This window comes from Ceratotherium simum, chromosome 3 (genome assembly GCF_057802395.1).
Source record: "Ceratotherium simum simum isolate JZ-2026a chromosome 3, ASM5780239v1, whole genome shotgun sequence".
Taxonomy (NCBI): domain Eukaryota; kingdom Metazoa; phylum Chordata; class Mammalia; order Perissodactyla; family Rhinocerotidae; genus Ceratotherium; species Ceratotherium simum.
The window spans coordinates 56,154,469-56,167,665 of NC_141902.1; the positions used below are offsets into that span (position 1 = coordinate 56,154,469).

Sequence of the window (13,197 nt, forward strand, 5' to 3'; positions counted from 1 at the left end):
TTAGCCCAGGGCCAGTCTTCCTCAGCAAAGGGAGGAGGATTGGCTTCAGATGTTAGCTCAGTGCTGATCTTCCTCACACAAAAAGTAAATAAATAAAAATAAAAAGCTCCAAAAGTCCAAAGATTTTTCTGTAAGTTTGGTGTCAAAAGTTATTTGGCAGCAAAACCTGATCTGAACTGATGTGAGACTATTAATGGTTTTTATTTATCCCACTCTGTACGACTATTCATAAGTTTTGCTGCAGAAATATTAATGCGTTTGACTACAGAGTATTGTGTCAAAACCTGCTGAAAGTATTAGTAATAACAGCATATGCTCCATATTACCTTTCTAAAATTGGAATGTGAAACACTTCTAGCCCTAACTGTTTCCTAGAGGGGATTGTGGACAAGTAAAAGAAAATCAGACATTCCATGAACCCTTTTTTTCATACCTCTGTTTATATGTGAGGACATCCCATTGTGTGTGGTTCATTATTAGGGCAGGTGCAGATCCCTCATGGTAATCAGAAAAGGTTATGACAGTTGAATGTTCAGCAGTGTTCACATCCACCAAGATACCCCCGTCCTATTATAGGGGAAAAAAAAGCATGCTTGAGGTACTGGTTTAACCCGCCCTTACATTTGGAATTTCAATCAGTTATGTAGATACAAAAAGTTTGTTTTCTTAAGTCCTTACTGAAAAGCACATTGGCTCTGATCTCTTATAAATATATATATGGCAATATATATTGATACATTAGCACCTTCAAATAGTTACCAGATTTTATAGGATGTTTTAATAAAGCAAATTTTAAAAATCAAAGACATTTTATTTTAAAACACGAAAACTTACCAGATCTTCTAAGCTCAGTAAAGTGCCATTATCCTGTCGGTTATAAAAGAATGGTTTGGAAGATCCTTCACAGCCCACCACTCGCACACAAAGTTTGCCTGACAAATTTTCAGGCCAAAACGGAAGGCACTAAAAATAGAAAAGTTAGTAATCAGTCTTAAAACAATACTGTAGTATAAATAAGACAGTGGCTAATTCATTTTTCAATTCTAAAACTGATCGTGATCCAATTATCACTAGGTTTCTTAAAATATTTCCTCCACATCTCTATTAAGATTACTGACATTATAATGACTATTTATGAAATCAAAGAAACTCAATCAGAAGAATATAGATATATTAGTCTATATATACTTATGGAATAATAACCATATGAGAAACTGAAGAGCTTATTGATTAAGAAAGCCTCAAATATCTCGAATGTTTAAAAACTATAATCTTAATAACATTTGCTTTTGTGCATATCCCATTTTAATTCCTTAATACACTATGAATTCTTTCACATAGTATCTTATCCTAGATAAATCAGAAAGACAATTGAAGGCAGAGGAGAGAACACCACAAACCTTGCTGGAAGTGCTGACGCTATCTTCCTAGCAGTTTAACCTTAATCAAATCATATACTTCTTTGAGCATCAGTTTTCTTTTCTGTAAACCTGAGATTTCAGTTCTTAATATAATACAAAACGTCACTCTGTTATAGAATACTGGGTAAATTCTATTTCTGAACAAAAATACGACTGTGATCAAACCGACATCAAAGATAAGAAGATGACGAGCACTTATTTGTTGCCAAGTCTATGGAGATCATTCTAAGTTACCTTAGAAAGCCCAGGCCTCTTAGAGTTCTACATTTGTTTGTATTGTAATTGGAATCCTTCCTCTCACGCTTCTTGTAAATAAGTATTTTTAAAAATAATTTTAGAATCTTTTTTTTTTGAGATGTACAGAAGAATGACTCTATCTTTAAGATCAGCTGGTTTGGTTGAAAACGCAGGCAAATGTAAGCACTAATGCTATTCGTCTTTGCACCTGTCCTCTCCCCCGTCTTTCCCTCATTCTCTTCACCTCCTCAAATCTTACTGAGCCTTCAAAGTTTAGCTCAAATCCCCTCCTCTATGAAACTTTCCTTTTTGATCTAGACCACAATGATCTCAACTTCTAATGACTTCACCGACCTTAGAAAAGTATGAGATTCAATTTCCTTTTCTATAAAGTGAGGGGTTGAATTTTAATAAATTTTCAAGAAAACTTCCACCTCATCTATCCAGAAAGTCTACAACTACCTATAACAGCATACGCTATCTTTTTCTCCGTGTGTTAATTTATATGAGTCTTAAGCCTTCCAACAAGATTATTTGCTTCTTGAATACAGATACATTATCTTGCCTACTGAGACAACACATAATATTACCTTTATGTCCTTTTCACAGTACATATCCACACTCTATACATACATGAAGAACAAGAGAATAAGTGTTAACTGTTTAGACTGAGCAAGTGGTAAATATTACCAACAATTTTGTTCTTTTTTTTTAACATATGCTTACAATGTGAAAAGTCTTTGAAAGTTGGCTGTCATATTTAAAGACACAAATATGGTATCCAAGTAAGTATGACAAAGAGGTAAGTATATGCAATTCTTATCTATATGTCTGTATTTACTTGTACATTTTAGGAGCCAGTTGTATTAAAGGAAAACTTTACCTCTGAGGAAGCAATATAGTTCCACTTATTAGTTGGCATTGAGCCATCAGATGCAATTTCACCAACTTCTAGTTCTAATGATGACTTGTTTGCAATGGTACAAAAGGGAGTCAGAGTAACTATTCTTGTAAGATTAAAACTGCTCATTTTGATGCTAACACCAACCTGTGGAAAGGAAACAAGCTTATCATTTTCTATTACTTTATACAGGTTCTCTGAAATACACACACACACACCCCATTCATATAGGGATTTCTTAAAATATTTTAAAATAAGATTTCTTAAATAAATTAACTACTATAAGCCATACTCCACTACTGATTATCTTCTAGGAAGAAAAATTTTGGTTATTTAGTTTTGCTCCATCAGAAATCAATTCGAGGGGGCCAGCTCTGTGGCGTAGGGGTTAAGTGCGCGCACTCCATTGCTGGTGGCCTGGGTTCGGATCCCAGGCGCGCACTGACACACCGCTTCTCAAGCCATGCTGCGGCGGCGTCCCACATAAAGTGGAGGAAGATGGACAGGGACGTTAGCTCAGGGCCAGTCTTCCCTGGCAAAAAGAGGAGGATTGGCATGGATGTTAGCTCAGGGCTGATCTTCCTCACACAAAAAAATAAATAAATAGAAATCAATTCAAGGATTATCCATTGGTAATTTAACTAATGATGACTTGTAATAACAGATTTAATTTATTTGTATTCTTTACTTTTTCACCTTCCCAACATAAATTGTTTTATAATTAGTATAGAGGCTTAAGTTTTGCCGCTTTAGTATACTCTGCTGCTAATAAAAGAAGATAAAAATTTCAAAGTGGTAATAAAACAGGTAAACTGCTTTATTTAATCTGAATACATCAGATTATTCAAATTTCCACAGTCAGATTTAAGAAACGTTTGGCAGGGAGTGGTATGGAATGAGGATTCTAGTATACTCTGAATATTTACCAAGTTGCTTGCCTGGATGGATTTAACTCACTTTCTTAAACTTTGACAAATTCATGTTTTGCTTTGATACTAGTGGCCATAGAAATTTGTAGAGATAACAGTCCTTCACATAATATTTTGAATTCAAATTTCTGTACCTCTTAGGATCTACCTGGTTTACTGAATTGAAGAAAAAGTGAATGAAGTCAAAGGTAAACAAGCAAGCAGAATCTTACCAGGTATTCCATATTGTTGGCAGGACACTTCACACACCCATAACTTCCCACTGTATCCAGTGAAAAACTACTGGACCAGGCACTAGTTGAAATTTTTAATTGTACCTATACCAGAGAACACATACCATCACGTAAGAAACCTAAAAGACTATATTAATTTCATTTGATGGAAAGTTGCTAGACCTGGAAATTTATTTAGTATCATGGGACACAGAAAAATACAAAGTCATATTGCAAATGAGTAACAGAACCACAGAAACTCTAAGGCCAATACAATAAAAGCAGAGCTCTGATCTTCCCATTCACCTATACAACGAGTATAGTGATTTTAAAGATGTATACCAATAAGACCCTCTGCTGTTTTAAAAAGTTTTATAATGTAAAATGATATTTTCCAGTGTTAGACTTATGATATAGAGATAACAAATTCTTCAAGTTTTATCACATAAATTTATGCCTTTACAATTATTCAGCAAATGCTCAATCAAAGGCATTATGATAAGCAGAATGGAAGACAATAGGACACAGTTCCTGTCTTCAATGAGCTTCCAACTAAACAGAGACAGGAAATACATACTAATAATTATGATGCAAGACTCAATGTGACGAGCCATAAAGCAGGCACAAAATGCTATCAAGGTGAGAGGGTTAAAAGTTTACTTCTGGCTATAGGATTTAGATAAAGTTTTATAGAAGAGACATAACTGTGCTCACCTGGAAATCTGTTAGAAGTGCAAATTCTCAAACCCTACCCAGACCTATTGAATCAAACTACAGGGGCACAACCAGCAATCTGTTTTAAAAGCCCTCTAGGTGATTCCAATGCACAATGAAATTTGAGAACCACCACTCTAAGAGAACGTGGATGTGATATCTAGCCCCATTTCAGGCGGTCGAAAATCCTTCACACGTCAGGCCTGAGTAGAACGCCAAAGGATGAACAGCAGATAACCAGAAAAGAAGTGGCAGACAGGGAAAGTATAGGGGAAGAGGATCCAGCATATACAAAGGCCTAGAGGTGAGCAATTGGGAAAGCGCGTGGTAAGTAGTACCAAGATATGAGTCTGAAAAGGAAAGAAGATACCAGAGCATCAAGGACTAGGCCCAGGCTTTAGGTTTCTCTCTCAAACGCCTGGCTTAGTGCTTCATACATAGGAGGGCTCAGTTAATACAAGTCAAATTCAACTGTTCTGTCTTTTTAAATGCCACTCCATCACTGGTAAACTATATAAAATCAAGCTTTCTACCTGACACTACTTCAAAAACAGAAGTAATTCCAGGGGCGCTGGAAGAAAGGGTAACTGAGCCTCGGCAAATTGTTGTTAGTTCCCAACATCCCACTTGATTATGTATTCCTTAAAAGTCTCCTTGGACCTAATTCATACCAATAGCACTCAGCAAACAGGTTAGCATGGTTTTAGGGAACACTAATAACTCCCCAGTTTCCAGATTAGGAATTTACCAATTTTAACTTGTTATATCAACAAAAACATACCTTATTTTTACTAAAAATGTTCTTCTTCTTGAAAGAGAATAAAATAATATCCCTGAAATCAGCGGGATGTTTCACGTGAATATCTTCTGAACGATACTGGAGAACCCGAGAAGTCTTGTTGATTAGCCAATAGGGACTAAAGACAGACAGCACCATCTGGCTGCCAATTCGCCTGACATGTATTGACAGGTCGACAGTCATCATTTCTGTGGAGTCAGAAGAAAAACACACAGGAGAGAATTCGGGAAGTGTATCACATATACGGAAATGTCCATTCCAGTTTTTGCCCTGATATTTCATCAGAACTAATTCCATTATTTCTCCACTGATTCTCGAATGTAGAACATCGGCAGCACTGCCTTCTGCTAGCTCATAAGTTTCTGCTGTTCCCTAAAAACAAACAAACAAAAACTCAATTTGCTGAGAGATTTTTTAAAAACCTCTGCAATAGCAGCATCGATATTTTATACAAATGCTAAATAACCTACCAGATTCAGATTAACTGACAAGTCTTCAATGAAGTACCATGTTTACATATTATGAATGTCCAATAATCATTAAGGACTAAAGAGAAAACACAATATCATAGCCAAAGGCAGAAATTGTCTTTCGGCCATTGGTAGGCCAATGGCCGTAAGTTTTGAGAAAAAGTCAGATTTGTGCCAAGAATCAAAGGGCTGGATTCAGGAACCCCGGCTGCTGTCCATTAAGAACTGTCATTAAATGAGCCACTTAACTACCTGGGCTTCAGCTTCATTCTCTACTCACATACTATGCCTGATGATTTCCATATAGAGAATAAGGAAAGTGATATCAAACTATTCTGATAAGCTATCTAAGTAAGGTGGAATTGTTTTTAAAATAAAGAATAGCAACATAACAAATCAAACTTCCTTACTGAAAGCTTCTCTTGCATAAATACTATTTAGTTCATTTAATTCATTTTGGGCTCCACAACTCAGGGATGGCTCATTGTCAGATAAAGTTCCAAACACTTTCCAGACTTTTGTATTTTAAAATGTTGTGGCATGTAGAAATTTAAAAATATTTATCATACTTCATTAGTAGAAAATGTTTCCCATTATTTATTAAGCTAGATAGTAATTAGTTTTAAGTTCAATAGAAACCTGGACCAAATAAACACTATATTAACTTTAAAATTAATGATAGAATAAATTAAGATGAAATATTTTCTTACTGGCTTTTTTCTATCCTTTAGCTGATAGAATTTTACTTAGTCAATAAAGAGATTATTATGGTTCTTAATTTATAGCAGATGCAGCAGAGTTTGGTGGTACAGACCAAGGAGTCAAACTGCCTAGGTTCGAATTCTAGCTCTACAACTTATTAGCTGTGGGATCTTGGGCCTGTCACTTAAACCCTGTTACTCAGTTTCCTCATCTGTAAATGGGTCTAATAATACTACCTACTTCAGGAAGTTATTGTAAGGATTAAATGTGTTAATACATGTAAAGCAATGGTACAGTGGTTGGCACACAGATACTATACCAGTTTTTGCTATTATTAATATTATTAAAGCATTACAAGTACGCTATGTAAAACACTGACCTCAACTAAAAAGACCATTAAAAAAAAGAAAGTTAACTCCGTGCAATAATAAAAATCAAACAAAATGCAAGAGACATACCTCAAGTAAATATCTTATAGAATATGGGAGAAGATTCCGCAAAGTGAGGGTAGGATAAAGATGAATAATATAAGCTGGATCCCAGTCTTCCCCATGTGTACATATATAGCTTAATTCATCAGGCAGAGCAACTGTATTGACCATGAGGGGTAAGAAGTTGATTTCTACTGATGGACACTGCAGCATGCATCTGACTTCCCTGCTCCTGTGAAGTTCTTCCTTCCACGAAATGTAAGTGGTGGATTCTTTGTACTGATTCTCTAAGATACCAGCTGGCTGAATAAACAATTGACATCTACAGAAAGAGAAAAAAGTTTGTACTGAGAACTTAAGAAAATGAATCTCATTAAATCTTCTTGATAACTCTACAAGGTAAGTACTATTATTCCTATTTTTACAGATGAGGAAATCAAAGCTAAGAAAGGTTAAGAAACTTGCCCCCCAAGTCACATAGCTAACTCATGGAGGAATTTTCTAGGAAAAAACACTCTGTAAACAATGATAACTTAAAAAAAAAAAAAGTGATTTCAAATGCAAAGGCAAGCTAATAAAAACAGGTCTCAGAAAATTCTAAAACATCAAATAGATAACAAGGAATTTTCATCTGGTAAATTCAATGATAATATAAATGTATTTTTCTATAACCATATGTCTTAAAACAGGCTTTTACAGATCTTTAGATAATAAAAATATAAGGTTTTTTTCCCTAGAACATAGACAATTCATAGAATTAAAAATATATATTATGATTCTTTTAAAGCTTAGTATATTCAAAGAAGTACCTACCTGTATGAATCTAAAGGAACATGGAACTCCTCTTCAGGTTTGGCTACTCCAATGCGCTCCAAAAGCTTAACATTCTTAACAGACTTATAGATGATGAATGCAACAGAGAAATGGTTTTTAATCTGTTGGATAAAGAGATATACAAGTTGTTTATAAAGACGTAGAAGTTCAAAAGAAAAATGTGAGCTACACACAATTACTTTTAGATCTAATAAGTTTCAAACCCAATACTGGAAGATGTTTTTACTGGCCACTGAAAATTTTTAGGACGTTTAAGTGCTACATAGATGAAACTTGATGTTTAAGTAGCAGTTGAAAATCATTAGGATATTCACACGCCCTATATATCACATGCTGATGTTTACTGTTAGTATATAATACTATCTTTCAAATACGTTTTAATCTTTGAAGATTTCAGCATAATATTTTCTCCATTACAACCTTTTCTCAATGCCCCCATGTGACTAAACAGAAAATAACAGCAAAGGAAATAGGAAAAGCAGTATAACTCTCTTGCTTGACTATAATGTGATATAGGCTAGAACTAACAGAAAACTGAGAGATAACGATGACCAAAATTTGAAATCCTTTCACTTTTATCTGACTTTTATCTGACGTACGAAGAAATGTTCTTTCACTGACCATATACTGAAACCTATAATAATGCACAGAAAAAGAAATATGGATAAAGTCTTAAAGATAGAAAAGAAAATATTTATACAGATAAAGATGCTAAATTTTTTTTCTAGGGAGATCACTCCAATATCCCTTCACAAATACTTGAAAAATTCAATTCCAAGTGATATACAAAGAGAACAGAATGTTATCCTATTTGACAACTGCTATAATTATAATATTCCTCAACTCTGAATCTTTAAAGGAATAAATAAAAAACTTCATTAATTTTAAACCCAGGAGACAACAAAAATGGACTTTAACAAGATTGTTTTATCAGACATTTAAAGTGAAGAATATTACAAAAGCAAGTTGGACAGGAAATAGCAGCCAGTTCAATCTATTATTTATTTCTGAATAATTGTTATCAACCTAATGAAGTTTTACGATATTCAGCTAAAGGATTTACTATCTCTTGATATATTTAAAGAGATACAATTCACTTAAATGCATTACCTGAAGAGGAGAGCGAAGGGTGATTACTTTATTCCCTTCAGTTGCATCAATCTGTACCAAGACCGAGTCAGAACGACTGGCATTGGGATTCCGTACATTATACAATCGCCGTCCAGGTCTGGTAACAGGGACTCGTGCAACTTCTGTATATCCATGAGGTACTAAGGCAGAGCATAAGTGAGAAGCATTCCAAATATTAATCTACTTATATCTCTGTAAGACAGACTAATCATCAATGCCTCAAAATAATGACGAGTATTCTTCCTCATGACTAGAAATGATGACTATACAAAATGCTTTTCTAAGTCACAGAAATTAACAAAGAAAGGAAACTAGTTATTATCAGAAAAATTTTGACCCAAAACAATTTCTCTTGGGGGTTTTGAATGTATTAAAACAAACTAAATCTGGGGCCAGCCCGGTGGCGGAGCGGTTAAGTGCGCGCGTTCCACTTTGGCAGCCTGGGGTTCATGGGTTCGGATCCTGGGCCTGCACTGACGCGCCGCCTGTCAAGCCATGCAGTGGCAGCGTCCCATATAAAGTGGAGAAAGATGGGTATGGATGTTAGCCTAGGGCCAATCTTCCTCAGCAAAAAAGAGGAGGATTGGCAACAGATGTTAGCTCAGGGCTCATCTTCCTCATATAAAAAAAAAAATAAGGCCACACCAACAATTCCGAAGATGCCCTTAAAATAAATATAGCATACCAAAGGTCAGAGTGAAGAAGGAGCTTTCTTGATGGCTCAATATAGATAGTTTCCCTTGACGTGAAGGTTCCATGCTGGCATATTCCAATTCCAAATTCTGACCAGCACCCACATGATAAACATCACTTTTCTCAGGGGAGCCCATTACTCTGAGGTTATGATTGGGCTGTACCTTAATGGGAACACCTAGAGCATTTTTTACTGTAAAAGGAGCTCTGTCTTTTAAAGAGTAGTCAAAAGTAGAAGCAGTGCCCTCTGAAAAACCCTGAAAAGGAACACAACATTACAATAAAATTTCTGCAAAAGGCAAGTTTTTTCCAAAAATTAAACTATGACTACACATTTTTTAGAAACTAATTTTGATGACAAAAATAATCCATACATGTTTCAATTTAAAATTCTACTTGAAATACTCCAAGCAAAAATCAAACATACTTTTGCTAAATTGTTGAAAACATTAAGACAACTTTTAGATATTGTTATATTCATTGTATCTCCTGAAGAAATATGAACTGCTGTTTGTGGCTCAGGAAGAAAAATAAAATCATCTCCTGGCATCAAGCTTTTATCCTGGACTGGATTCTTCTTTACCTATGAGGATAAATAACATAACAAATTTAAGTGATTAGAAAAATTAAAATAGTCTCAATAGAGTTCAATTCTCCTAAACTCGTCACTTTATGTTAAGGCTACTCAAAAAATCTCATTTTCAAAACTATTCAGTGCTTCACTTTGATTTAGCACAGCTCAGCATTCTTTCTTTCAGTGTGTAGTCAATGCACGGGATAAGTTTAGCATTGCGCCATGAAAGCACTCAAAGTCAGCCACAGTAATTGTCTCTTGTGCATTCCCCAGAGCAAGCTATTTACCCAGAATCGCCTAACTACTTAGTCATTATGTGTTGATGAACAAGCAATCGAAAATGACTCTGAAGTCTCCATTGATCCTTATTGGAGGTAAGGTGGAATTCCTTCTCCTTTTTACTGGTAACATCTATAAATAAGTAATATGATAAGCTTTCAACCAGCCATCAGATTCCATCATAGTTTTTCTTCTAATAATATTTCAAAAGCCTTGTAAAACATTCTTTGTTAGCCTGCCAATGCCAGAGACAGGTAGATCAGAAATATTACTTCTACTGTACTGAGAGGAAATTGGAACACAGGTCATGTGACTTCTCATCTTTGAAATAAGAATCTGCTGAGTCAATTTCAGCACCTCACACTTCAGTCAGGCTGCCCCAGAGAGGTATACTGTGATAATTTGTTAGGAGTATATAATTCATGCTCCTGTTAATCTAGAAAAATGTGCTTTGTATCGAGGATTCTGAAGTGTTCTCAAGAAGTACATAAAAAGACAACACAAAAGAATTCACAAACTAGAATAGCAGTTCTCGAATTTTTTGGTCTCTTAAAATCACTGAGGATCCCCAAAAGCTTAATTTATGTAGGTTATATCTATCAATATGTACTCTATTAGAAACTAAAACTGAGAATTTTAAATATTCATTTAAAAATAACAATTACATGTTAACATAAAAAATATTTTTAATGAAAAATAACTATTAAAAATATACAGCAAGGGCTGGCCCCGTGGCTTAGTGGTTAAGTGCGTGCGCTCTGCTGCTGGTGGCCCGGGTTCGGATCCCGAGCGCGCACCAACGCACCGCTTCTCCGGCCATGCTGAGGCCGCGTCCCACGTACAACAACTAGAAGGATGTGCAGCTATGACATTCAACTATCTACTGGGGCTTTGGGGGAAAAAATAAATAAATAAATAAATAAAATTGTAAAAAAAAAAAAAAATATATACAGCAAGAAGAGAGGCATTTACAAATCTCTTTATTGCCTCCCTTAAGAGAAGACAGGTGCATTCTCATTTCTGCTTCTGCATTCATTCTGTTGCAATATCACATAGTCTCTAGAAAATTCCATTCTATGCTCATGAGAGAAGGAGAATGAAATGATATACAATGTCTGAGTATTATTATGAAAAGAGTTTTTACCCCAATGAACTCCCTAAAATGGCCTCAAGGATCCTAGACCACATCTTGAGAACGACTGAACTAAAAAATATAAATGAATGTGCTTAGTGTCACTCTACACAAAGATATTTTATTGTTTCCTTACATTAAGCCTTAAACTCCATTGTTTCTTCCCCTCCACTCTCTCAATCAGTGGCTCCCAAACAGCATGGATTTCATTGTAATAGTGAATCTGGAAAGGCAGAGAATTATAACAGAGTCTTTCAATTTTAGCTCCTATTTCTATAACCAGTAGGAAAAAATATTAAGTAATTAATGTTGTATGTCAATAGCCATTTTAACAATACACCTAAAAACACAAAGAATATATATAAAGAGGGTGCATTTTCCCTTACTCTCTTACTTTATTGCCATAAACAAATTATTTAGCAAAAGAATCTTTAAAAAATAATGACCAAATAAATATTATAAATGAAAAATTAAATGTCAGAATGTATTGTCTATTCACATATATATTTGCTGTGGCCATGAACACACAGGAAAAGCTCACAACTTCATTCTGCAATTGTCCTTGTGAGAGGTTGGCTCTGAAGGTACTAAATGATGTGATCATACCTCTAGCGTCATGTCAGCAGCAGCAGCCATTAGAGAAGTCCAATTTCTAATGTTTCCTGAAAACTTAGATTCCGCCAATAATAAAGGTACAGTACGATGCCCAAGGCCACATTCTAAGGTAACTTGAACTGACTCTACAACAACAGCACAATTTTCCTCTATCAATGGATGTTCAATGTCTTTGAAATTTTCTGTTATTTCTGTTGCCATATCAACACCAAGAAACCAAGAGTTATAATCACTAATAGATTTGACACCCCAAAGATTTTCTGTTTCCTTAGATGTATCTTTGGATTCATCTTCTTTTTCCTTTGGAGACAGAGCAGCCATGATTGTCATCACAGTATTAAGAATTATGGGTGAAATCTTTAAAAAAGAAAGCAGAAAAATTTTTAGAATAAATTCTTTCCAAGATGAGAATTACTACGTAGTACAAAAGGTAAAAAGTAACTAAAATTTTAAATATATTAAATTCATAACTAAGGAAAACGAGAGAACACACAAAATCATGTGTTAAGTCCACTAAACTCATAACAATGATTTCTGCCCAGGTTACTCTGGAATTAAATCACTAATGTTATATGTCAGTTGTCAAAACCTAAAGTTAGGGGCCGGCCCTGTGGCTTAGCGGTTAAGTGCACACGCTCCACTGCTGGCGGCCTGGGTTTGGATCGCAGGCGTGCACCAACGCACCACTTGTCTGGCCATGCTGAGGCGGCGTCCCACATACAGCAACTAGAAGGATGTGTAACTATGACATACAACTATCTACTGGGGCTTTGGGGAGAAAAAGAGAAAAAAAGGAGGAGGATTGGCAATAGATGTTAGCTCAGAGCTGGTCTTCCTCAGCAAAAAGAGGAGGATTAGCATGGATGTTAGCTCAGGGCTGATCTTCCTTACCAAAAAAGAAAAAAACAAAAACCTAAAGTTAAACTGATCAATTCAGAGTATTATGTGAACAGAAAAATGTAGACGCGTTAACTGAATTTTTCATTTTTTAACCAGGTGCATTAACTAAACCAAAGTGTGTGATCCTCGTCAAGACATACATGCATGGTTTTCATTTGTCTTATTGATAGATATAGGAAGCCTGAGAATCATCATGGATTCCCTTTCACTTACCCAAAGATCT

At 35.3% G+C, this 13,197-nt stretch overlaps 1 protein-coding gene across 1 annotated transcript in view; it reads right to left on the reverse strand.

Moving 5' to 3' along the window:
• Positions 1–13,197, reverse strand: part of VPS13C (vacuolar protein sorting 13 homolog C) — a 176,509-nt gene that overhangs the window by 47,948 nt on the left and 115,364 nt on the right. Inside the window, exons 52-63 of the mRNA XM_014780787.2 lie at positions 12,066–12,431; positions 11,596–11,682; positions 9,902–10,057; positions 9,467–9,731; positions 8,761–8,921; positions 7,630–7,751; positions 6,844–7,138; positions 5,196–5,585; positions 3,701–3,805; positions 2,542–2,706; positions 835–963; positions 434–567 (exon numbers count right to left, since the gene is read on the reverse strand). Of these exons, the coding sequence (XP_014636273.2) occupies positions 434–567; positions 835–963; positions 2,542–2,706; positions 3,701–3,805; positions 5,196–5,585; positions 6,844–7,138; positions 7,630–7,751; positions 8,761–8,921; positions 9,467–9,731; positions 9,902–10,057; positions 11,596–11,682; positions 12,066–12,431 (2,375 nt within the window). The remainder of the gene's footprint in view (positions 1–433; positions 568–834; positions 964–2,541; positions 2,707–3,700; positions 3,806–5,195; positions 5,586–6,843; positions 7,139–7,629; positions 7,752–8,760; positions 8,922–9,466; positions 9,732–9,901; positions 10,058–11,595; positions 11,683–12,065; positions 12,432–13,197) is intronic.